Below are 25,842 nucleotides of genomic sequence, written 5' to 3'. Positions count from 1 at the left end.
CAAACAAGGCACTCCCTGAAGGTGAAGTTAGCGCAGCTGGATGCCAGCACAGGAGTTAAAGCTGACTAGAGGCTGATGTTTTTCAGCGATCCTGTGTCTAATAAAACACACGTCAAACACAGTGGCACCTGAATAATGTTACTTTGCCACTGCAACCCTGGGTAAAAAATATAGATAGTTGTAAATGGCTCCCTAAAGCCAGCGTGTGATTCCAGTGCTGAAGGCAGGATTTATTAGTGTTTATTTTCACTTAGCATAACGACTTCAACCCTAGAACATCAATGCCAAACCCTTCCTCCCAAAGGGTAGTGGTCAGCAAAAGGCAATGCAAAGACTATCCAGGTCTCCTTACAAAGGGGGGGATGAGGAGGCTGAATCAGAAGCTCGGAGGCTGGGAACCTAATCAACGTTCTTTTGACCCTGGGACTTGGCGTTCTGAAACTCGGGCTTGAATGTTGCTTTTAGAACAGGGCAGGGGCTGGGGCGCCTGGGTGGCTCAGTCGTTAAACGCCTGCCTTCAGCTCAGGTCATGATCCCAGGGTCCCATCGAGCCCCGCATCGGACTCCCCACTCTGCAGGAAGCCTGCTTCTCCCACTCCCCCTGCTTATATTCCCCCTCTCTCTGTCAAATAAATAAATAAAATCTTAAAAAAAAAAAAAAAGAACAGGGCGGAGGCTGCACCAAGCCCACCCCAGCAGCCAAGCCGGCCTTGCTTTGCTGTAGAGCGCCAAGCTCCGCTGTGGCAGGGAGCAGGGTGCACGAGAGCAGCAAGGTCTCACTCACGGGCCCTGCATCCAGCCCACCTGCGCTTGGGGATCGAGGCTCTGCCCGCGCAGACTTCAGGTTCTTAGTAATTGTATCTTTTAATTGCATTGCTTTACAGGGGACGGTTGATGGATCAATGGAGCATGCGCTGGGGGCTCGGAGTGTCAGCGGACCCAGGGTCCCACCTGCCACTGCCTTGCCTCTCCTGTCCCTTCTGCCTGCCTCATCCTCTCCCGCTCCCCACGGGAGACTGCTGCAGCCCCCACCCTGAGGACCAGGTCGTGGAGGGGGTGGATTGGGAGGGAAGGGAAGCCCACTTCTGGCCCTTGGCCTCCACCCCGAGCGAGCACCTGGAGGGGGAAGAGGAGGTTAGCTTGCCCCATTGTCATTTTGTCCTTGGCCGCTGTGTGGGAGGTTCCTGTGGCTCTCGCATCCTCTTCTCACCGCGCTGTCACTAAATTTCCTAATTTGGTATCATCAGTGGTCAGAGGGGTCTGGTCTGAATATTGTCTTCCTCTGCGGGGTCACTGCCACCTCTCCCTGTCTGTCCCAGCAGTGATGCGCCTGTCTGTTCACTCACTCTCTATCCCTACAACCCCACAGCCCTGAAGATAAGTCATTCAGTTAAAGTCCTAGGATCTTCATTTTAGAATTTATCCTGGAGATTAAATGGCGTGTTCAGGGTCACAGAGGAGCGATGGCAGAGCCTAGACCTAAACTAGATCTCGTGAGTCATCCAAATTCCAAATCCAGCCCTCTTCCCACTCCAACATCTGCTGAGGCCCTTGATGTTGATAAATGATGTTGAAGCCTGGCTTCTGCCTGACCTCTCCTGTCTAAACATAGTGACAGCATTTTGCTCTCATTAACTTCTGCTGCTGGCATTTAGCCAGGATATGCACAGAAAATGGGAGAAGTGTGTATCTGGCCATTGTATTGTACATAATAGAGTGTTGAGTAGTTGGCCTCTGGCGTATAACTGCCTGGGTTTGAATTCAGGCTCTGCCACTTACTGGGTGCCCTTGGCCAAGTTGCTGAACCTCTCTGGCCTCAGTTTCCCCATCTATAAGGTGAGGGTAATGATAGTAGTCATTTTGCAGAAACGTTAGACTTGATGGCACTCAACAAATCTCTCAAAGGTGTTAATTATCATTATATAATAATAAATAATTATCATTATAATACAGTCTTCTGCTATTTCATAGCTTGGCGGGGATGGGTAAGTTCCCATACGTCCTTACCACATTTGAACATCGGTATTTCAGATGCTGAAATCTGACCTTGCTGCAATAACCTTCTGCTTGCTCTCTCCACACTCTTCCCCCTCACCCACCCTGTATCTCTACTTACTTAGCCTCTAAAGCGATACCGTGTAAGAAGTGTAGCCACCCTGGGACGGCATACTGTCAAGAAGCCTAGGCCGTTTTGAGAAGGTATTTGAAGATGCTCTAGCCAACCGCCAGCGTCCGTGGCCAGCCACAAGTGAAGGTATTTCTAAATGATTCCAGCCAAGAGGGTGCTTTATGCAACTACGTTTGGGGTGGTTTGTTACGCAGCAGTAATAACCAGGACAGTGGTGCACATATTGAAGTTATCAAACACATCAAACACAGATTAAGCAGTGTAAAAAATAGATGGCGGGGGGGAGAAGTTCAGCAGAAAAGCTAGAACTTCTAAAAAAGAATCACATAAGAATTCTGGAACTAAAAAATAAATCACTGAAATGTGTGTGTTAAATGGGGTGAGCAGCAGGTAAGATGCTGTAGAAGCTAGGGTTAGCGAGCTAGGCAACAGAGCAGTAGGAGATACCCAGACTGATGTGTGGGGACCAAAAAGGGTGGAAAGTACAGAAGAGCATAGGGGGTGCATTTGGGACCAGTAAAAAGGTCTAATATGTCTGTAACTGGCATCTGAGAAAGGGAGGAGAGAAAGAATACGTTAAGAAGCGGATTCGGGAAAAAACAAAAACAAAAGAACACTAACAATAGGCTGATCATCTGACTCCTGCTTTCAGGTTCAGTGTGGTGTGAAAACAGGGGCATTCTCTAGTGTTGAGCAGTGACACCTAGAGTTCAGAAACAACCAAGAACTAACAAGGAGGGGGAGTTTATGATGTGAGAAAAGAATCTGGCATCTGAGGTATCCAGAGGAGAAGACTGAGATAACTAAATTGTAGACTGAAACTACCGAGGGCTGGGCCTAATTCATCTTTTTAAAATATCAGTGACACTTGGCACCTGAGAAGAGAGTCTTGCTAAAATATTTACTGAGTAAGAAGCATCTGTTCCACAGAGAAGAGAAGGTTGTTGCTTGTCTTGAGGCTGGCTAGTAAAGAGCTGGCTGGGGCAGCTGGATACCCTCCAGATGCTACATTTTGGGTCCTCTCATTACCTTTAGACTTCTTTTTTCAAGATTGATTTTTTTTATTTATTTATTTATTTATTTATTTATTTATTTATTTATTTATTTGAGAGAGAGCATGAGCAGGGGAAGGAGCAGAGGGAGAGGGAGAGGGACAGAGAGAGTCCTAAAGCAGACTCCATAGTGAGTGCAGAGCCCTACAAGGGGCTCAATCTCATGACCCTGAGATCATGACCTGAGCCGAAACCAAGACTCAGACCCTTAACTGACTGAGCCACTCAGGTGCCCCTCAGGCATAGTGTGGAGAGGCCCAGGGTAGAGATTCCAGGAGAAAAACTAGGAAAAAGAGGTTGATAAGTACCTCTTGCTCTCCCCACACTCTCCCCAACTTAATCTGTTGGCTCAGAGAAATGATGTAAGGCTTTGGGACGAGTGAACAACATGACCATAACTGTGTTTGATTGATTGATTGATTGATTGACTTTAAATTGTCCTGCCCGGCACCATGGAGGAAGATTGGGCACAGCACAGAGGTGGAGATTGCGTAGGAAGATCAGACTAGGGCTTGACCACATCCACCTGCTGACCCGAAATTGACTGTTGTACCACTGAAACTTGTTTCTTAGCCATTTTAATGACCAGTTTTTGCAGTCATGGAGGCCAGTTATGCAGCTGATCCAAAGCGGCTGTTAAGTCATCTAGGAACGCAACATGGCTATCGATCTCATGTTATAAGTAGCCAAACAAGTTTGGAAGAACAAGTCCTGAATAGGGCTGATGTTAAAAGAACAGAAAGCTTTTATACTGGATCCTCAGTGTATTGGCTCGAGCAGAAAATTTAAGGAGGATTTCAGATTTCAGAAACGTGTGCATGTTAGAAATCCAGCCCCAAAGTGGTACTTACAAGCCAAGTAAGCAGAGTAGCAAAGATTCAGGTGAAGGTCACAAAGCTGTGAGTGGATAGTGCCCAGTGGAGTTTGCTGCAGAGAAATCTTCCAGTTTGAGTTCTGCACACAAATGTGGCATAAAAATCCTTAACAATATGGCTTTCCATAAGCTAAGCATATAGCTCCCTCTGCTCTCGTCTGACTTCTGTCTAGAAGCTGGTTTGTGGGAATTGTAAAACTTACTCTCTGTGCCCCTGGGAGCCCCCCAAGGGCACCGGCGGAGCCTGGGCCAGTTATGCTTATTATTTCTTCCCTTAACATTGTTGTATTGGAATTTGATGCCTGGACCTGCTGTGACTGTTTTGCTAGCGAGAGGTCAACACACGAAGGAGGACAGATCAAAGGGAACCATAAGAAGCAGATTTGGAGTCCTGGTGTACTACACCTGAAGCCTGATTCACCGCTAGATTTCTTATTATGCAAGGAAACAAATTTCCTAATCTCCTGATTGTTCAAGCCACTTTGACTTCGGCTTGTTTGTTATTTAGAGCTACAAGCATCCGAAGCTACACCCACCAAATACACACAGGCACACACGCACACAAAATATCTCTTCCCTAACCAATGCTTGCTGTCTGAAATCCTTCTCCTTAGTGAGCCATTCTTTTCACTGGGGAATTTTCTCTTTACAATATCCACATATCTCTGGAAGATCCTCTTTAAATCCTTTCGTTTTTCTAAAAATTAGTTTAAATGTTGCTTACTTTTTATTGAGTCCTTACCAAATGCTAGACCCTTGGGGTTGTGAGGATTTGAGGTTAAAGGAAGGTGCTAACAGATGGGGATGGTCTTTAAAGACTTGCTTACAATAAATGAAGGAAAATTATCTAGGCCACTGTCTTCTTGGACTCCCCTCACTTTCATGACTAGGCTCACCACAGGCTGATGGGCTCCACCAGCCAGAGAGAAGAAAGCAGAGAAGTGCCCAGTGGAGAGGGAGAGCGAGGTGGGTTTGGCCCTGAGACTCTAATTCATTGCTACTTGCCTGCAGGAAAGAGAAAATGATCCATCACCACCGTGATTAAGGTGTACTTCTTTTGCCTTTCCCCTTTCTCTTCCACTTTAGAAAAGGGAAAGGTTGGAAGAGATAAACTCAATCTCTAGAATGTGAAACCAGAGTTCAACAGGAGGAAAAAGTTTTGAAATGTCAAGTCCAAGTAGAATTAATTTAAAGACTAATGTGTCACCATTGAGAGCAGGGCATGCATTGAGCCCATGACCACTAAAATCTTGCCCAGAAATGCTTGTGGGTATGGGGGATGGCACCAGAAGGGGTATGCTTGAGCTGGAGGAGGAAAGCAGTTTTGGGGAAGATACTAGATGCCAATCAGGTCAAATTGTGTAATTGTTCTGTGTAACTTCAAGAACAAGGACCCTATCCAATCCATATTACAATTTATTCTTTCTGACATGTTTGCACATTTTTTTTACTTGAGGTCTCAAGAACACAAGACAGGTGAGGTACTATGATTATTTGAATTTTGTGAATAAAGAGGTCGAGAAAGGCTAAGTTATGAAACAATTGTTGAAGAGGCAAGTCTAGATCTTTATTCTCCCAACATCAAATTTTCTCATCTTTCCAGTCTGTCAAACTTCCCTGCCTTGGGATTCTATGTAAGAAGGTACTACACCTGAAAAAGCTCATCATGACAAGTGGCCTCTTTGGCTCCATTTCCCCTTCCATCCCTCACCCAATTCTATGTAGCTCCAGCAAGAAATGAGGGCAAAAATTCAAGGGGAATAAAATTAAGAGCTATATGACAAATACTGGGCTGTGGATGCTCACAACTGACAGAAGACACAGGTGAATTCATTAGTCACATGTTCAATAAACTTGTATTGAGTTCTTCTTTTCCCCTGTCATCTGCTAGGCACTTTTGGGAATAGAAGAGAAGCACACCGAACACACTATCCCTATATTGAACAGCACACACTCCTCTTAGAAGGCAAGACCAAGACCTAGGAAGCAATCAAAAGGTGATAGGAGATAAGAGAAATTGGATCATAGGTCCTGTGGTTAAAATTCAAAGAACAATAGGAGCTCCCAAGGAAAATATGCCTGGTGGATTAGGGGGAAGGTGGGGCTCACAAGGACTTGAAGATGGTGAGAATCTGGCCAGGTGAAAAATAGGGAGGATATTCAGGCAGAAAGAACTACATTGTCACATTGTCTGCAGCATCAGGAGTGCAGAAGAAAGTCTGGTGGTCTTACATTCAAATCCCAAACATACACGTGTACACACACACACACTCCAGATGTCACTTATTATTTATGAGTCCATAAAATGGGATAATAGCTGTCAGTACCTAGAATTGTAATGAGGGTTAAAGAGACTATGTGTGAGAACAGCCCTAGCATAATGCTCAGTATATAGGAAGTTCTCAATACCTTTGGCTAAACCTGAAAAGAAGCATGTCTTGCTACTGCCCAATCCACGATTTTTAACCATGAGTTGAATGCTGGCATTGATTTCCTAGAAGAGAAGAAACAAATCTAGATATTTCTTAACCATAAATCCAGGCAAAGAAAAATGCATGAAAATGCATTATTGACTATTGATAATCTTTGACAATTTGATGTAATACAGTCTATCATTATTTTTCGTGAAAAGACTAAAGACTACAGTGCTATGTTTTACAGAGCCATATTGTGTGGGCTGGAGGGGCAGAGACCTGGGAAAGTTGAAATGTAAGAAATAGAGATGGAGAGAATATATTTACTTCTCTGTATGCCAGGAAGGAACTCTTTTTGGCCCCAAGGGGCAGGTTCTTCTAACAAAAGGGAGATGATCAGCTATTTGGGGGGATTGTGATGAACTTGAAGAATCCTTTTCCTGAGTGTGATATGCAACTTTGGGCCAGATCAGAACTGTTCAGGATGGCCCAGAGGAGGCTTAATGCTGCCACCAGCAGCCCGTCCTCTGCCCATGCACATCAATCACTCTCCTCTCTTAAACAAAACTTGAACAGATATGTTTAAATATTCATTTAAAGTGGGATAAATTGGTCTACCCCCTGTGGTGTGGGACCTACAGTATAGTAGGTATAGAACGACTCATTCCTTCCAGGTGCACCAAGGACCCCACAGATCTAAGTCCCACATATAAACAAGATTATGTCATAAAGGACTTTTATTTATTTTTTTTAAAGATTTTATTTATTTGTCAGAGAAAGAGGGAGAGCACAAGCAGGGGGAACAGCAGGCTGAGGGAGAAGCAGGCTCCCCGCTGAGCAAGGAGCCTGATGTGGGACTTGATCCCAAGACCCAAAGGTAGACACTTAACTGATCAAGCCACCCAGGCATCTCTCATATAGGACTTTTAAAAAATAATTTAAAGGCTATTAGGAGAAGGAAGGGATAAATGAAGGGGGGGAAATTGGAGGGAGAGATGAACCATGAGAGACTATGGACTCTGAGAAACAAACTGAGGGTTTTAGAGGGGAGGGGGGGTGGGGGAATGGGTTAGCCCAGTGATGGGTATTAAGGAGGGCACGTACTGCATGGAGCACTGGGTATTATATGAAAACAATGAATCGTGGATCACTACATCAAAAACTAATGATGTATTGTATGGTGACTAACATAACAAAATAAAATTTAAAAAATAAGTTAAAGGCTATAGACATAATATTAACAATACACAACAAATTCTGAAGGATTTGATTGTAAGGCACAAACAAGAACTATTTTCTAGCCATGTTTGCTTGTTTTCCTCCCTTTAGCCATGGTGTTGGGCCAGAAGCCTACCCCTCTTTTCAGTCCAGGAGATGATGTCGACATTATAACTCGCATAGTTGGATTTCTACGGGCCAATATCTGAGGCTTAAATAAGAATTCTTAGGGGTGCCTGGGTGGCTCAATTGGTTAAGTGTCTGACTCTTGATTTCAGCTCAGGTCATGATCTCAGAGTCCTGAAACCAAGCCCCACATCCCTGCTCAGCCAGGAGTCTGCCTGTTTCCCTCACCCTCTGCCCCTCCCCCACCTCATCCTCTTTCTTAAATAAATAAATCTTAAAAAAAAGAATTTCTAGGTTTTGAAATAATAAAGTTTCTATTCTAAAGGAAAGCCTTTATCACCAAACCTTATATCACAAACAAAAATACTCAACTTTGAGTTCCTTTTGACATTTGAGAAAAAAAAGCAACAAAAAACCTTATTAAACAGCCCTGCCATAAGGATACCATCTTTGTCCAAGCAGCTTGCATGCTAAGGGAACATTTCAATTAACTTGTCTCTGTCTGTCAAGCTTACTCCCTTGTTGAGGGCAGAAAACAAGGTGAACAAGTTGTCAAGTCATCTTTAAAAAATTAACTCTGAACCTCTTGGGTTTAAGGTGTTCAGGAAAACATTCTTCTTTGAAACTGTCCTGCTTCTCATCTTGTCTTCTAAAAGCAGGGAGAGTGGTGAAAAGACAAGTGTTAGGAGGGAATGATGGATTTTAAAAAAATTTCCTGCAGGGTTATAGCCCCTAATTCTGAACGCAGTCTAAGTTCAAGGCTGTGAACAGTGAAAGGCAACACTCGGGGGAGAAGTCACTTCTTCCCATTCTAAAAAGCCAGCTTTTCCAGCTGATGCACTTTCCACAAACCTCCAGGGCTTCCTATTTCAAAAGGAAATATGCATATTTCATGCATAAAACAGACTTTGCATATGTGGCTCTAGATTCATTTAGCACCAAAAGGTGCAATATCGTTTCTCTTTTGCAAAGATTAGTTTTAATGCTGTTTATCACTGAATTCAATGGCAATATAACAATAGGGACATTTTAAAAAGAAGAAAAACATCTATGATTTGATTTCCCTACCACAGCAACATTCTCATACATGTGTATCCCCTCTGGGATCTGTCTCATGCATTCACATTTTAAGAAAGTTGCAGATCGAGGGAATTTGTATCATCCAGTAGTTCACTTGTTAGTTGTTTTCCCAGCCTCAGCCTCTTCCTGTTGGCTTCCCTGTCCCTCCATGGAAGCCATAACCCCAAAGAGAAGGGTATCAGGGTGACTGGCCCCATTAATAATTGGTATTTGGAAACCTACTATGTTGAATGGTGGCCTCAGAAAATGTCTACATCCTAAACCCCAGAACCTGTGGATATGACTTTATTTAGGAAACGGGTCAGTGCAGATATAATTAAAGATCTTGAGAAGAGATCTTTTTCTATTATCTATTATTATCCAGGAGGACCCTAAATCCAATGACAGGTGTCCTTATAAGAAACAGAAGCAAAGAAGACCCAGAGAGACGAGAAGGTCACAGGAAGACAGAGGCAGAGCCTGACATTAAGGAACCACGGGAACTTGTGGATCCATCAGAGGCTAGAAAAGGCAAGGAAGGATTCTTCCTTAGGGCTCCTGCTGGTGTCTAGATTTTAGATTTCTTTCTTTTTTTTTTATATAAGATTTTATTTACTTATTTGACAGAGAGAGAGAGTGCGCACATGTGCACAAGCAGGGGGAGCATCCGAGGGAGAGGGAGAAACAGACTCCCCACTGAGCTGGGAGCCCAATGCGGGACTCGACCTCAGGGCCCTGAGATCACCACCCGAGCTGAAGGCAGACGCCCAACCAACTGAGCCACCCAGGCGGCCCTAGATTTTAGATTTCTGATTCCAGAAATAAGTGAGAATAAGTTTCTGTTGTTTAGAGCCATCAAGTCTGTGGTACTTTGTTCAGCCCCTACAGGACACTAATGCAGTATATCAGCCTTTCACAGGGCCAGGGACAGGACTGCATGGCAGCTTCCAGACTCTTCCCCGCAAGGGGAGCCCATCTGCCTGTCAGACCCATTCTGCCCGAGGAACATGGGCACTTGGGGTTTCTTTCCATCCTAGGGCTCCCCGGGGTCTTGGCACCGCCTACCTCCCCTCCCAGGCAGCTGGGATCTGACCCTCTTCTGGGGGTCTTGCCTGTCATCTTTCAGAGCTGGATCCCTGCTTGAGCCCCTGGCCACACACTAAAATCATATCCCTGAACTAACTTGGAGACTGGGCCCAAGGTGCATTCCTGTTTCACTCCCATGGGCCAGATACTCCTCACCCCTCATGCATCACTGACCTGTGCCTGAACTTGGATGGAATTTGCCTTTTGGATCATGGGACACTTGTGTTGGTGATTTTGTAGGAGAGAAGGGGGTGGAAGGTGCTACCTCTCTCCCTGGTGTGTAGCTGATGCTCTGTGGTTATCTCTTTTTTCTCCTGCTGTTATAGATAATGTCTGTCTGAACTTCGGGATTTAGGTCAACTGCTCTAGAGAACCCTCCCCTATTTCATGACTTATTTCCTCATTTAGGCATTTTTGGTAAGTCTTACTTATTATTTGTGTTTCCCCTAGAGTTATGTGTAAACTTGTCTTTTTTACCTATTAGGGTCTAGGATGTTTTCCTTCTAAATTTGAACACACTACTTTTTTTTGAAGATTCCAAGTTATGTTTTATTTTTTTTAGAGAGGGAGAGACAGAGAGAGAGGCAGAGAATCTCAAGCAGACTCCCCATCCAGCGCAAAGCCCAATGCGGGGCTCCATCTCACACCCCTGAGATCATGACCTGAGCAGAAATCAGGAGTCAGACGCTTAACCGACTGAGCCAGCCAGGCGCTCCGCAAGTTATTTATCTTTTTTTTAAACAAATCTTTTTCCCCCTTTTTAAAAAATATAGTTGACACACAATGTCACAATGTTACATTAGTTTCAGGTGTACAAGATAGTCTATAAAGTTCTGCTCTGCTCAGAACTGCTCAAGTGTAGCTACCATCTGTCCCCATACAGCACTATTACAGTATCATTGGCTATATTCCCTAAACTGTGCCTTTTGTTCTAGTAACTTACTCATTCCATAGCTGGAAGCCTGTGTCTCCTACCCGCCTTCATCCATTTTGCTTATCCCCCATCCCCCTCCCCTCTGGCAACCATCAGTTTGTTCTCTGTCTTTATAGGTCTGATTCTGCTTTTTTTTTAATAATATACTACTTTATACCTGACCTCTGTGTCCTCAGTGCAGACTTCCCTGCCCAGAGAAGGTTTGAAGACCCCACCTCGAAGTACCAGCACCTTCACCCTGAGATCATGGCTGAAGCCCCATACCTCCCTCTGCTCCTGCTTTGGCAGGCCGCTCCATTCTACATCTCACTGGCTCCCACCAGAAAGGCAATAAAAACAAATTCCTAAGGATGCTGGTCACTTTAGCAAAGATTTCAGGGTCCCTGATCTCTCACCCCCTGCCCTTCCTGCCATCACCCATGTGACTGCCCACAGCCCCCTAGCATGCAGGCAGAGCTCCTTGCTAAACACCAGCCCTGCCAGCCTCCCTGAGCAAGGCTCCATGAAGCTGGGGTGCCTCCCTCTGAGCTCTGAAGCTTTGGGAATGTAACATTTTCTCCATCATGTTCCTTTTAACTCCTAATCCTTGAACAAAGCCACATTTCCCACTGGAAGGAAGAAGCAAACGCAAATCCTGTCCTGGCCATCGGCAAAGCCAGGCTGCCCTGGTGCAGGTCAGGAGCAGAGAGGGAGAGACGTCACAGGGAGGGAAGGTGTAAGAGGGCTCATAGCAGCCTGTTCTAATCCCAGCATAGTCTCGTGAAAATCAATAGCCAACACAAACACTTGATACTTAAATCCAAATATGATTTCCTTCATATTTCAATGAAACAAACCCTCAGTGTGTTGGATACATTCAACAGTACCATTGCCCATGCTTCTATTATGGCATTAATTTATTCTAGTTTAGTTATGACTTGGTTTTCAGATATTATTTCATTCTTGAACTCTATGTCCCCCGCTAACTGTACTGGGTTGAATAGTTTTGCCTAAAAATTCATGTCCACCCAGAACCTGTGAATGTGACCTTATATGGAAATAAAGTATTTGCAAATGTCATCAACGTAAAATGAGGTCATACTGTATTAGGGTAGGATCTAAATCCAATAACTGGTGTTTTTATGAAGAGAGGATGATTTGGAGACACACAGGCACATGGGGAAGAAGGTCCATATGACAGTAGAGGCAGAAATTGGAGGAATGCATCTACAAGTCAGGGAACAAGACTGCTGAACCCATCAGAATCCCAAGGAAGGGGGCACCTGGGTGGCTCAGTCAGTTAAGCGTCTGCCTTTGGCTCAGGTCATGATCTCAGGGTCCTGGGATTGAGCCCCACGTCGGGCTCCCTGCTCAGCGGGAAGCCTGCTTCTCCCTCTCCCTCTGCTGCTCCCCCTGCTTGTGCTCTCTTGCTTTGTCTCTCTCTCTCAAATAAATAAATGAAATCTTAAAAAAAAAAAAAAAGAATCCCAGGGAAGGAGTCTTCCCTAAAACCTTCAGGGAGAGCATGGCCTTACCAACACCTTGATTTCAGATATCCAGCCTCCAGAACTGTGAGAGAACAAACTTCTGTTGTTTAAAGCCACTCAGTTTGTGTAATTGTTACATATTGCTGCCCTAGAAAATTAATTTTAATATCTGTCCTAGTGTCTCTTATAATGCATAGCACAGCGCCTTGCTCAATATGGCCATGCGTGGCAGCTATGGAAAAAAAGATAAAATATGTGCTTGACTCTGGGGCTAAGGGTGTAGCAAATGGGATGGGAAGATAATAATAGTGGTCCCGATTTGTTGAACCCCTCCCATGTGCCAATCCTTACAACCTCTCAATGCACATAGGTTGACTCCTTCACAAGGCAGGAAACCGAAATCCAAATGGTGGCCACCTGCCTGAGGTTAGAGCTCAGACTCCAATCCTAGGTCTAGCTGACACCCACGTTTATAATCTGTCTTCTAAAAGATATGTACATTTCATGAGGAGCTTTCATTCCACCAACATAAGATTTTTTTTTTTTAAGTGGAGCCCAATGTGGGGCTTGAACTCACAACCCTGAGGTCAAGACCTGAGCTGAGATCAAGAGTTGGTTGCTTAACCAACTGAGCCACCCAGGCGCCCCCCACCAACATAAGATTATTAAGATCAGACCTTTGAGAAAATGAAGCTTGTGCAGAATCCATACAGAAGGAAAAAAAATGGGTTTTACCCAAGACAGTGACATACCATGATTTTAGGACCCTCATAAGAGAGCTGAAAATAGGTGGTGCCTGGGTGGCTCAGTCGTTGAGCGTCTGCCTTCGGCTCAGGTCATGATCCTAGGGTCCTGGGATCGAGCCCCGCATCGGGCTCCCTGCTCTGCGGGGAGCCTGCTTCTCCCTCTCCCACTCCCCCTGCTTGTGTTCCCTCTCTCGCTGTGTCTCTCTCTGTCAAATAAATAAACAAAATGTTAAAAAAAAAAAGAGAGAGAGAGAGCTTAAAATATCTATTAGGTTTTTGTTTGTTTCTTTTGTTTTTTAGGAGAAATTACTGTCTCTGAAGCCAGTCCTGATCCCCAGGTTCTTAGTTCTGCATGCTACTAATGGAGTAAGTAACATCTAACTCATTCCTTTGCCAAAAGGAAGAGACACCTCCAAATTTTCAAAACAGAAGATTCTACAAGATTTCTCTATAAACATTGAAAGCCAGTAGCAATATAAATAATGTTATAACTGGCCCACATCTGATAATATCAAAGAGATTGTCACTACAAATAGCTGGAGTACTGGTCAAGATGTGGTAACAACAAACTTCTGAAAAGAAAATAATCAGTCAACAAAGGAGAGGGGAGGTGAGGGTAAATGATTAGGAAATAGAATTTTTCAATTATGAGAGTAGAAGAGTAGAGGTATCATAAAAGTGTTACTAATCAAAAGGATAGATTTCTGTTTTATAGCTAAAATCTAACACTCACTGTGTACAAATTTTTTATTGTAAAAAGCGACACAAGCCTAAATCATAATAATGTGAATCAATAACTAATTAGCATTTATAAATGCAGTTTCTGGGAAACATATTTCAATTTCATAGCGAGGAAGCTAGAGAATCGATTAACAAAGCCAAAGTGAAGCCAGCACATGCTTGGCATGCCCCGAGTGACTCCACGGGCTAAATGTGCAACTGCACGCTGAGTCAGAGGTGTGTCCCCAAAATGTACAAGTGGAACCCCATGCCGCTGTCCCAAGCCAAATCAACAAGTAGACACAGAGAGACAGGATGAGACACGAGGTGTTCAGGTTTCCACTGGAGTCATTGGGGAAACAGGTCATCTTCCCTGGGAACTTTTCTAAGATGGCCTGATGGAAACAAATGAAACAAAAGAAAGCAGAAAGAGAGGGAGGAAAGCGACTCCACTGAACAGGAATTGCTGCACATGTCGTGTTTTGGAAAGACGCAAGTGTGCATGAATCTGGTGTATTTGTAGAAGCTGACTCATGAAGACAGAGGACTTCAAATTTTGCATGCTTTCCTTCCTTCAGATTTGGCATGTGGTGGGAAGAAGATGGAAAGGGGATGTTTACAATGAGCAGACAATTCCATTTGCCAGAGCATCCAGTATGTGTTGGTTTCCTGACATGACCTTGGCAGGACATTCACTTAGTTGTTGCTGAGTGTTGACGTGATCTGGTTCCATCTCAGTCAGATACAGCAGCCTCCTTCTTCCTCACAGGCCACTGGAGAAATCAAATGGTCCTCTGAGGCAAGGGCCAGGGATGAGGGGGAAAAAGGAAAAGGAAAAAGAAAAACATTAAAACAAGAAGAGTGGAAGTGGGAAAAGGGGTGAGTGAGAAGAAAAAGCAGGAGTAAAAGTAGTGCGTGAATGGAAAAGTTGGGTATTGAATCCTGCATTTTAGATCCTTCTACTCAGATCCTGGAAAGCCTTGAGCATCACTGGAAAAGAAAAAGCCTTTCCCATACCTCCATACTCTTGGCACATCCACTTGTTATAGTTGACTCCTTCAAGGCACGGGCCAGTTCCCACTAACATTTCATTAAGTCATAGATTCATTCCAACAAAGCTCTAAAAATCCCTAACCTACCAGGTTGTTAACATATGCAAATTCACATTACAGTCAGGCTGAATTTTCAAGCTTTTCTGCAGAGGTCGCCCTTAGCCTGGCAGACCATCCGCCATGTTAGTTCCCTAGTCTGGCTGGTGCCACCATGTGTAGACTCACAAGATCCTGCGTTCTTTTCATCCCCAGACTTTGGATTTTAGCTCATCTTTGAGAGATTGCAAGTTAGTTGTCTCTAAGTTAAAAAACAGTAATGGATATTCCACTCTCTATCCACTATGGGAGCCTTTCAGCCCACCTCGTATTCACTCCAGTTTAATTTCCAGAACATCTGTGATTCCCAAGGTTGGGTTCAATGGCCCGCTCTGATGCCACAGCATGCTCTACATACCCTGGAGCTTACCTACCACGCTCTTAGGAGGCTCCTCCCCACTGCTCTGCATACCCTGGAGCTTACCTACCACGCTCTTAGGAGGCTCCTCCCCACTGCTCTGCATACCCTGGAGCTTACCTACCACGCTCTTAGGAGGCTCCTCCCCACTAGAATGGAAACTCTTTTAGGTCAAGAAGAACACCGTAGGATCCCTAGTGCCTGATACAGTGCCTAGCACATAGTTGGTGCACAGTGAATAATGTGGAACAAATGAATGAATATCATTCACCTATGGAAAGACAGAATCACATTCCAGGAGCCAGGGCAGCTAATAAGGTTCTTTATATAACAAGATTTTGTGTCAACGGAGAGTGGAGAAATTCTGATTGCATATCAAAATTCATTTTTCCTTAAGCCAAGGCTCAGCAGTTGGGATATGCAATCATATTTTGTGCCAATCTACCTCAGATTTACTGATAGTTTTAAAACAAGAGGTGTATTTTGGACAATGATTGAGTCCTACAATCATAGCTTTGATGCTTAAAATGTATAATTTCTTCTTTAACATCTGCTATTTCTTTCCTTCTTCCATTCTTCACAACCATCAAGAAACATTTATCCACGAATGTCTAGTGCCTTAAATTATGGCTTCCGGTGCCTTCCCAAGTTGCTTGTTTTCTGCTGTCTCCCTCACGTGAGTAACCAGGATGGGCTGAGACAGCTCCCCGACAGAAATTTCCATGAGGTGGAGCATCTAGTGCATTGCTGATGCTTCCTCACCATGGTAAGCTATAAAATGTTCAGGGGCTCCTCCAGGTCAGTTGTACCTCAGGGCATTAGGAACTAGTGAACAACACCATTTTTTTTCTTACGACAGATGCATAACACAAACTTTTCTTTTTTGAGTGAAGAAGCCTCTCTTTCCTATCTGGCTCCATTCTTGCATACATATCCCTTGTATATTATTTTTCAAATTTGGAGGTTCATTAATTTAATTGAATCTGTTCCTAATTTTTAATTAAACCTGCATTTCTCCCAGTAACCTTCGGAAAGATGGAAGCCACAACAGCATGTTGGAGAGAATGGGATCACAGAGTAAGACAGACATGAAAGAGAAGCACAATATCACAAGGCAGGTCTTCTTATAAATTTATTTTTGTACCAAAAAAATTAACATTCAAAGGCAATGTTTTTACTGTACAGTAGAAAATATCATCAACTATATTAAAAATGGGATTTTTTTTTTTTGCTGGTAAGCCACTGATAACTTTTCCATAAAAAAAAAACAAAACAAAACACAAAATTTACAATTTGCAACACTTGTAGAAAAAAACACCTGTTCAATAATTATATAAATACTCTTGACAGATTCCAGTAGCCCATTATGTATACTTTTTGGCAATGTCAGCTTTCTAAAGTCAATTAGCTTCTAAATTTGAAAGGCACCTGGTGGCCAACATCCTGCTTATTATTCAAGGCAGCCATTTTAATTTTTTGCACAGACTTGACAAGTCTGAAAAATCTATTAAGTTAAAAAGAGTAAAGAAATATAATACAGTTGATATTAGCAAACAACATTTTTTTTTTCCCTTAGCTGCAAGTTTTCCCCAGGGGATTTACAAAGTGCACCAGTTAAATATGTCTGTACATTTAAAACATTAAATATGTCAACAGCAAGACATTTTTAAATATTTGAATCAAATACTATGGCACAAATATAATTTACAATACTTTGCACAGAAAACATTACATCTGAAATATAACTTTAGATATTATATAAAAATACATATATTTTCTCTCCTCATTAGAAAAAGTATTTATTTGCAGGTTCCAGCATGATGTAACAATTCAGAGGAACTTAACCCTTCTGATGATCATCCACTGTCAATTAGATGACACCCTCCCCACGTGAGCTGCAAAGTGGCACATAACCACAGGCTAGAGCCAGAGAATTAACCCCTCCCATAGCCCAAATGCAGTTTCATATAAAGGCAATCATAATTGCTCTAATCTGGTATAATTTTAGGAATCCATTACAAAATTTAAAAGCCGTTATGTAAGAAAGCCTTCAGACTGTAACACACTTTACTCCAACATCTCCTATTGGCTATAAATGCACATGCTCACTACAGAGTCAAAAGCCTGGAAAGAGTCTTCTTGTACCATTGTGGGTCATGCCCCGTAGTAGTCTCACATCTATATACATCTTTCTTGGCTTGTTTAACATTTTTTCCCCATACATCCTAGGAAGTACAGAATAATGCTCCACAAAATGGGACTCAATCTATATCTAGAACTTTAAAAGCCCCAAAGTATGTTGCATCTTGATCTGGATCCAGGAGTGATGGGTTGGAGACCTCGATGCTTATTTCCTCACCAGATCGTAGCTTAAAAAATCCCCCAACGTTTATGGAATAAAAGTGGAATTCGGAATTCCCTGACCAGTATTTGGTGCTACCTCCTTTCATCAGGGTATGAGAACTCGGGATTTTGATGCTGGTTTTAGTGACATAGACCATCAGCTGAAGATACTCTGTGGCGAGGTCTCCCGAAGTTTCATGATGCCGAAAGCAGATGTTGGCATACAGGAAATAAAAGCCATCTTGGTTAACTATTAGTTTTCCATTGCTGAAAGTCATGTTGGAGATCTTGGCCCAACCTCGGTCATGGTACCAGGAGGACAGACTCACTTTGTGGGAACCTGAGGACAGGAAAGGCACATGATTTAAAATCCACCCCTTCAATGAGAAGGACATCCTCGCAGTTCCATGAGGTTGGAGAAAAACATAACAGTTATTGTTCCAAAGGGAGAATACTTCCTCAGAATTTATTTTCTAAAAGGGCAGAAATGCATTAAGATGTGCTTAGTACTCTCTGCTAGGTACCTGAGAGAGTACAAAGACAAAAACTCAGCTTTCCTTCCCTCAGGAGCATAGAGCACATGACCGTTAGGTATGGTGTGTGTTCAGTTAAGAAGCAAGGCATGAACCCTGAGAGCCAAGGTGCAGATAATTGCTATGGGAATTCAAAGGAAAGAGAGTTTAATTCTTCCCAGAAGAATCAAGAATGACTTTGTTGAATTGTTACTGAACCTGAGAACTTAAAATAGGTACAAGATTCAGTCAACAGAATCAGAAAGATCACTTAAGGTTGAAGACAGAATAAGCCAAAGGCAGTTGATACAGAAAAGCAAGAGACAAGTATAAGAAGAGAACTTCCAGACTGCTTGATTCCAACGGTTCCGATCCCTTCCAAGGACAGTTTATTTCCTGAGCTCCAGAGGAGGGCGCTAGAGTGAGCCTGAGAAGCCATTTCAGGCACGCATCCTCTTTGCACTTTTTCTTTTTCATTGGAGGTCCTACCTCAGGTCATACCAGATTAAAGCATCCAGAGCGTAAATATCACCCCAAATGTAAATATCATTCCAAATGTAAATATCATCCCAGGGTCCCAAGTGAATCAAGATGAGACTGCAAGATTATTCATCACAGCCGCACAAACACTAGTAAAGTAATTCCTCCAGGCTGGTAAACAGTCACCTAATCCATTGACAGAGCAAACAAAATTCAAGATGTTTCCCATCTAAAGTTATCACATGTTTCTCTCTTACCCTTCTCCTGTATTCAGTCCTTCTCTCAATTAATAACTTGTCTTAGAGTTTATCTCCTATGATGACTCTTAATAGAGAGAAGCAGAATGACTAAGGTAAAGTCTACTCCCTCAGTGGGATGGATCAGTTAGTATTAGACCAAGGGCTCATAGGTATAGCCTGGAGAGGCGAGAAAGGAATAGGAAACAGGGAGGGGAGAAAAGACAGAAACCTTGACCACATGCCACTTCCACCGTTAGCTAGTGAATTGGAAGGAGTGTCCATATTCCCTACTAAACATATCTCTATTTTTATTCATCCATTCATCCATTCATCAGTTCATCAATTCATTTAGTTGATCAGTCATTCAATAAATAACTGTGCGGGGGTTTCTTTGGAGATTCACTCTGCCCATAATTAAGAATGTTATCAAGCAGTATCCTCTCGAGGCACTTAGCATTAATCGTGGAGAAAATAAGAAGTAGGCATATAAAGTGGAAAACATAATATTTTCATTGCTGCATGTCACACAGCACTTGGTTGAAGTTCAATTAAGCAACTGCCAAGTGAATGCTGCAGAAGTGAATGGCAATCAGGAGCACTCAGCCCAATGAGGGGGACACAGGAGCCAGGGGACAGGGAGGACTTCAATCAAATGTGGATGGGCTGAGAAAGGGGAGAGCGTAGTGTCAGCGAGGGAAACTGTTGGAGCAAATAATGGAATGCACACAGCATGCAGAGGAGAAAGGGAGTGTGAATGAATGTGAAGACTCAAGAATAGAGAAGAGCGGGAGACAGGGAGAGAAAAACACACTACTATCCAGTTGAGGGACCTCACATGGCAATCCTAGGTTTCCATGACTAACAAGGCACGCTGATGACCTTTTACCCCAGCCCCTCATCCCCTGTGGTGCCATTAGGCGCTAGGGAAGAGGCGTCTCCAAATATTTAGCCTGAGCCACCCCCTTAAGAAATCCATGTAGTCTGGCCTCACAAAATACTTCTCGATGCATTTTATTCAGGAAGCGAACAGTCAATATAAGTCAGATTTTGATTTTTTTCTTATGTGTAAATCAATATAAAACAGAGGCCAAAAATGAACATGGTAATTAAAGCCATCTTCCTCTGAAGAACGCAGTACTGGCCAAAACTGGGAGATAAATGGACTCAAGGAGTTGTTGGCTCAGCCAGAGACGCAAATGCTATTTTCTTAAACAGAAGCATACACCACTTCATTTCACTCAGTCACAAACTCAATAACCGTCGGAAAATAACTAGGAGTTTTGCCTTGTTTTTTGGCAACGATTTGCTGCTAGGTGCCTGAAGAGAGAGCTTTATAACTAAAACTCGCTTGCTATTGCCAAACAGACTTTGGCACACGGTGTAATGTAATATTTATCATATGTCATTTAAAATGCACTGAAAAGATAAATGCAGAGTACATTCCTAGCACAAACAGCTGATATATCAGTATTAATTTGATTGCATTTGCTAATATGCAAAATAGTTTTCACTCAGAAAATTAGTGTAGCTTCAATGTAAGGCACACATACACATGTGCGGAGAGAAAATTTGTTTATGAAGCAGACATCTGGGGCAGGAGAGATGGTTTAGGAGAATGTGCGACCGAAGCGCTGATTTCTCAGTTCCCATGTCTGCAGTTGGAAATACCTCTCTGGGAACCCATGCTATGAGAGTGGCTGCAGAATCATTACTAAAACTTGGGTTGTTGTGGTGGTTTTTGTTTTTGGTTTTTTTTTAACTCCAAGAAAAACTAGCCTTAAATCATTTTTAGAACAAAGTGGAATATGTATAATCATTTAATAAAACTCAAATAGTAGTAACAAGTTGCATTTACGGAGTGCTTACTACATGTCAGCTTCCATGTCAGCATGCTCTGACATTGCCTCGTTGAATCTCCATGGCCCCCCCATAAGGTAAATACGATCTCCATCCCCGTAAAGAAACTGAAACACTAATGATTCCAATAATTTGCCTGAGGTCACACGGCCAGTACGTAGTACCGTGGGGCTTCATACCCAGGCAGTCAGATTATGAGCCCCTGCTATTAAAACTACATTAATCTACTTCTTATGGGAAAATAAGAACATAAGAGCCCCGAATTTTTTTCCCCTCTGACAAAGCCAACTGGCCACAGGGTACTAATATGATGGCCTATAGTGTAAAAACCATGGACTTGGAAATCAACCAGAGTGGAACTCAACTTCTAATCCTACCAGCCCTATGACCTTAAGCAGATAAACTATGTGGACCTCAGGTTCCTTGTCTGCAAATCTGAATGAGAATCACTTACCTTGCAAGGTTGCGGTAAGGAGTGGAGACAATGAATACAGTGAAATGCCTGGTACATTGTATGTTGAACAAATGGCATGATAATAATAATAATGTCAATTGACACTCTATTGTAATGTTCTTTTAACCTTTGGATGTTCACCTATCCCAAGGTAGAGTCCCAGTGGGGATTACATGGTGAAATAGCTGAGGCCCTGGTTAGATGTAGGCACAGAGCTCTGGGTTTCCTCATTTCTAAAACATAATCAGCCCTCCAGGGCATTGAGCTAAATTCTGATCCAGAGAAAGTGATAAGCCCTTGGAGAAGGAGGAGTATGTCTTCTATTCTAGAGGGCTACTGACTCTTAAACATTACTCTGTTAAGGCCCTACCTGGAACTCTGCAAGAGATAAATCCATGCACTTTATAGGTTGGCAATGGGGGTGTACCAACTTTGGTTTGGGAAAATACAGATGAACAGAACAAGGGATTGTGCTTCCCAGTTCTGCAACCTCAACTGGCAGTCATTAAAAATAAGCACCCATTTTGATGATCTGAAAATGAAGAGTGATGACGTCCATTCTGGCAGAGTTGAGAATAACTGTTTCCACAATATAGATTATCAACTGAATACCAAATGATCTTTCTTCTGGTCTAGAAGTTAAGGGCTCTCAAAAATTTAGTAACCGGCTAATAATAGTTTGGAGTATTCAAATGGACTGATAAAGGACTCTTGAAATCTTTTTCAGGCTGGATGCAAATGGAACTTACCTGATGGGATGTCAGTGGCATTAATAGTGAGATGAGCAAAAGGCTGAGTATGAGGCTTGCCCCTCCTGGCCAGGTCTAACCATGAACCTTCCATCATAGCTGGAGATGAGAGAAACAATGTTAGCCCCAAGAGTACTGACCCTATATGATTTCAGATATTCATGCAGATCCATGCTTACCTTTTTCTGCTCTGATGTGTTGTGATCTAACAATATGTTGTAATTCCTGAAATAAAAAGACAAAAATCTTATTTATATATTCACTCTTCCAGTCAAGCCATAAGAATTTAGGATTGTTGGACATATGATAAATTAATCTTCTTTCCTTCAAAATATGCCAGACATACATAAGCAGTGAAATTCTTTGGTGTTCTAGGTAGATATCAAGAGAAGTTCAACCTGGGGTGCCTGGGTGTCCAACTCTTGGTCTTGGCTCAAGTCATGGTCTCAGGGTTGTGAGAAGCCCTGCATCAGGCTCTGTGCTCAGTGGGGAGCCTGATTGAGATTCTCTCCCTCTGCCTCTCCCCCCACTTGCATGCTCACTTTCTCCAAAATAAAAAAATCTTAAAAAAAGAGAAGCTCATCCCAAAGAATTATGTTGATATGCTTAAAAATACATACTATCTAACAAAATACTTTGGACAATAAGAGGAAATAAAAGACAATGTAAATTATAAAACCTGGAATAATTAAGCATAATTAAGAATTTGTAGCAGATACACAAACGAAGATGAAGTTAACTAGGAAAATAAAAATTACCACAAAATATATGACCCTCTTAAATCTTTAAGGAGGTTCTTTTTATGTCTATTTTTTTAGTGAATTCCTGTTACCACACTGAAGTTCAGCTCACAGGAAAGCAAATAATGCTTAGCTCTCAATGGTTAATTTTTTATTTAAAAAAAATCACAGTGCATTTAAAGTACTATATGGAAGTCTAAGAGCTTTTAGAGTATCAATAATTAAGTTAAAATACAGCCACAAATAGAGGTTTAGAAACTCAATCCAGAATGGGGCATCTGGGTGGCTCAGTCGGTTAAGCATCTGCCTTTGGCTCAGGTCATGATCCCAGGATCCTGAGATCAAGCACCCTGGGCACCCTGCTCAGCGGGAAGTCTGCTCCTCCCTCTCCCTCTGCTCCTCCCCAACCCCTGCTCCTGCTCTCTCTCTCAAATAAATAAATAAAAGCTTAAAAAAAAAGAAACTCAAACCAGAAAAAGAAAGAACACAAGTATGTAAAGAGCACAGGTAACTGCATATCTCGACTTGAGCCCTGAAATGAAAGATCGAATAGGTAAGTAACTGCATGCCCATCTGAATCAAGACTTTAGCTACCATTAAATATTAAGATAGAGTGGGTGAAATGTCAGGTTTAACTTCAGTTCAAATCCCTTATCAGCCACCTACCTGTACTAACCATATTAATAGCACCTCTATCATAAGGTGGGGATTAAGATTAAATGAGGTAATGCATGTAGGCACTTAGCAGAGTGTCTGGTAATTCAAATACCTAGATACTAGAAACACTCTTGGAGAGATTCCTAATTTCTCTATGATTGGGATGACCATCCATGCTAACCGTTTCCCACCCCCCCGCCCAGCTCCATCCCGTGATATTTAAAAAATTAGCCACATAACCTAAATTCTTTGAGTGTCTGGAGATAAGGGCTTTGAGATGGATGATAGATAGATAGATAGATAGATAGATGATAGATGATAGATAATGGGTAGATAGATATAGAGATGATAGATAGATAATAGATAAATAGATAGATGATAGATAATGGATAGAGAGATAGATAATAGATGGATAGAGAGATGATAGATAGATAATAGATAGATGATAGATAATGGATAGATAGATAGATAATAGATGGATAGATAGATAATGGATAGATGATGGATAGGTAGAAGTTAGATAGATAGATGATAGATAGATAGATAGATAGATAGATAGATAGATAGATAGATAGATATAGATAGAGGCAAACACAACTTCAACTGTTAACAGTTGGAAGGATTCTAGAGACGATAACATTGATTTTTCTCTCTGTCTTCAGGACTCTCAAGAGAGATAAGAATCTATTCTATTTTTAAAAACGCTTGGAGGAGATAGCAAACTGTTTTCTGTTACCTAAAGAAGTCACAGTGTGACTGACTTTTACAAAGAAACCTTGGGCACTCATCCAGGGCTAACTTCTGCCCTTGCCTTGACCCCCGGCACTGCCCTGCAGAACTCTGGAGCACTGTTTGTAGGAAATTCTAGGCAATTGTGGCAAGTGGCGCAAGGCAATGGCCCTTCCCAGGCCTTATCCTTCCCTCTCCATCCAAGATTTATTTTTCTCCCCTGCTGACCTCTAATATCCCAACTCTCTTCTTATAACTTCTGGATTCCCAATGGTACTCTGATTTCTGGAATTTCCTGGTTTAGTCTCCCCTGTATTTATAACAGATTTATAGAGGCACAGTGTGTCTTTATACATTGTGTGTATCTTTACACATTTGTATATATAGTATATCTTTTACATGTGTATATCTTTACAGTGTTAAATATGTGTGTATATATATATATACACACACATATACAATGTATCTTCACCATATATACATTTATAATAGAGATATACATTGTATATATATTTATACATTTACAATATAATATCTTTATACATAGTGAATATCTTGATACACTTATATATACAAATGTTTCTTTACCTGATTACTATCTCTTAAAAGATTGGAGCAGGATCCTTGATGACAGAGTAATTCGGGAATTTAAAGCTACCCTTCATTTTCCCTCTAGCCCTGATTTGCCTCATCCTCAGAGGGGAGAGGGAAGAGGGGGAATGAAGCAAAGCTAAGTATGGCATATGTCTACAAATGTCTGCTTCGTGCTTTTCTATGGAGAAAAACACACCTTTTATTGAGAAAAACAAGGGAAGAGCTTATGTGCTAGCTCAGCAGTTCTCAGGCTTGAGCATGCATCACGGTTTCCCAGAGGGCGCATTGAAACAGAGTTTCTGACTTAGTAGGTCTTGGGTAGGGCCTGAGAATTTGCATTTCTAGCAGGTAAGCGAGTACTGCTGGCCTAGGGCCTCAATTCGAGAACAGCAATCCCCCTGAAATCCCAAAAGATTTCAGAGATGGGCCAATCTGACATTTGTTTGAAGGTTGAGACTCGGGCAAAAGAAGCAGCAGACTAAAGTCACTGATGAAATGGGCAGGGAAAGTTTGTTCTTTCCCACCTGGGAATAAAATTCTCCTGTGGCTTCTAGGTCAGAGCTGTCACAGAAACTTTTCACAAGAAAATTCAATAACCAGCACCATTCAGAAGCACTTTCAATGACTGCTAAAAAACAAAACAAAACAAAACAAAAAAACCACAACAAAAAACAAAGAAACCCTAATGTGTCCTGACCCAGGATGAATTAGAACTCTAGCTAGAGACCCCTCACGTAACGCTGCTTTCATGTTATACCTGTTCTTAGGTACCCAAAATTGCAAATCTTCTCAGAAATCCTATAGAGAAGTTTCCACGTGAAAAGGCAATGCATGATGTGTCTACAACCTGAGGCTACGAAAAATGTATTCTTATTATCTATTCTTGTATCCCTACCTCACCCCCAATTTTTTGAACTCTAGTTGATGTGCATAGATGCCAACCATAAACAGAATATTCTTCTAAGACTACATCTTGGGTGCCCAGGCCCCAACTCCACCCAAACTAATGCAATTAGTCTGATATTAATTTGGTTTTTTTTTTTTAAAGGAATCTCTCCAGGTGATTCTAATATAGGGCAGGCATTGACAAACGTTATTACTAATTGAGTGCTCCCATGAATGGCTATTTGGTAGTCTGTATTTGGCCACAGATTTATTA

General features: G+C 42.3%; 1 protein-coding gene across 1 annotated transcript in view; it reads right to left on the bottom strand.

Annotated features, from left to right (window-relative positions):
* Positions 1 to 16,460: 16,460 nt before the first annotated feature.
* The window catches only part of TNFSF11 (TNF superfamily member 11), a 31,544-nt gene continuing 22,162 nt past the window's right edge, over positions 16,461 to 25,842 (bottom strand). The window contains exons 3-5 of the mRNA XM_045867535.2: positions 22,143 to 22,188; positions 21,964 to 22,062; positions 16,461 to 18,012 (exon numbers count right to left, since the gene is read on the bottom strand). Coding sequence (XP_045723491.1) covers positions 17,591 to 18,012; positions 21,964 to 22,062; positions 22,143 to 22,188 — 567 coding nt within the window. The 3' untranslated portion in view covers positions 16,461 to 17,590. The remainder of the gene's footprint in view (positions 18,013 to 21,963; positions 22,063 to 22,142; positions 22,189 to 25,842) is intronic.

This window comes from Mirounga angustirostris, unplaced genomic scaffold (genome assembly GCF_029215605.1).
Source record: "Mirounga angustirostris isolate CCGP_5_RB_7025 unplaced genomic scaffold, mMirAng1.0.hap1 SCAF_3, whole genome shotgun sequence".
Lineage (NCBI taxonomy): Eukaryota > Metazoa > Chordata > Mammalia > Carnivora > Phocidae > Mirounga > Mirounga angustirostris.
The sequence above is the reverse complement of the archived record's forward strand: the minus strand, read 5'-3'. Positions and strand labels throughout refer to the sequence as shown.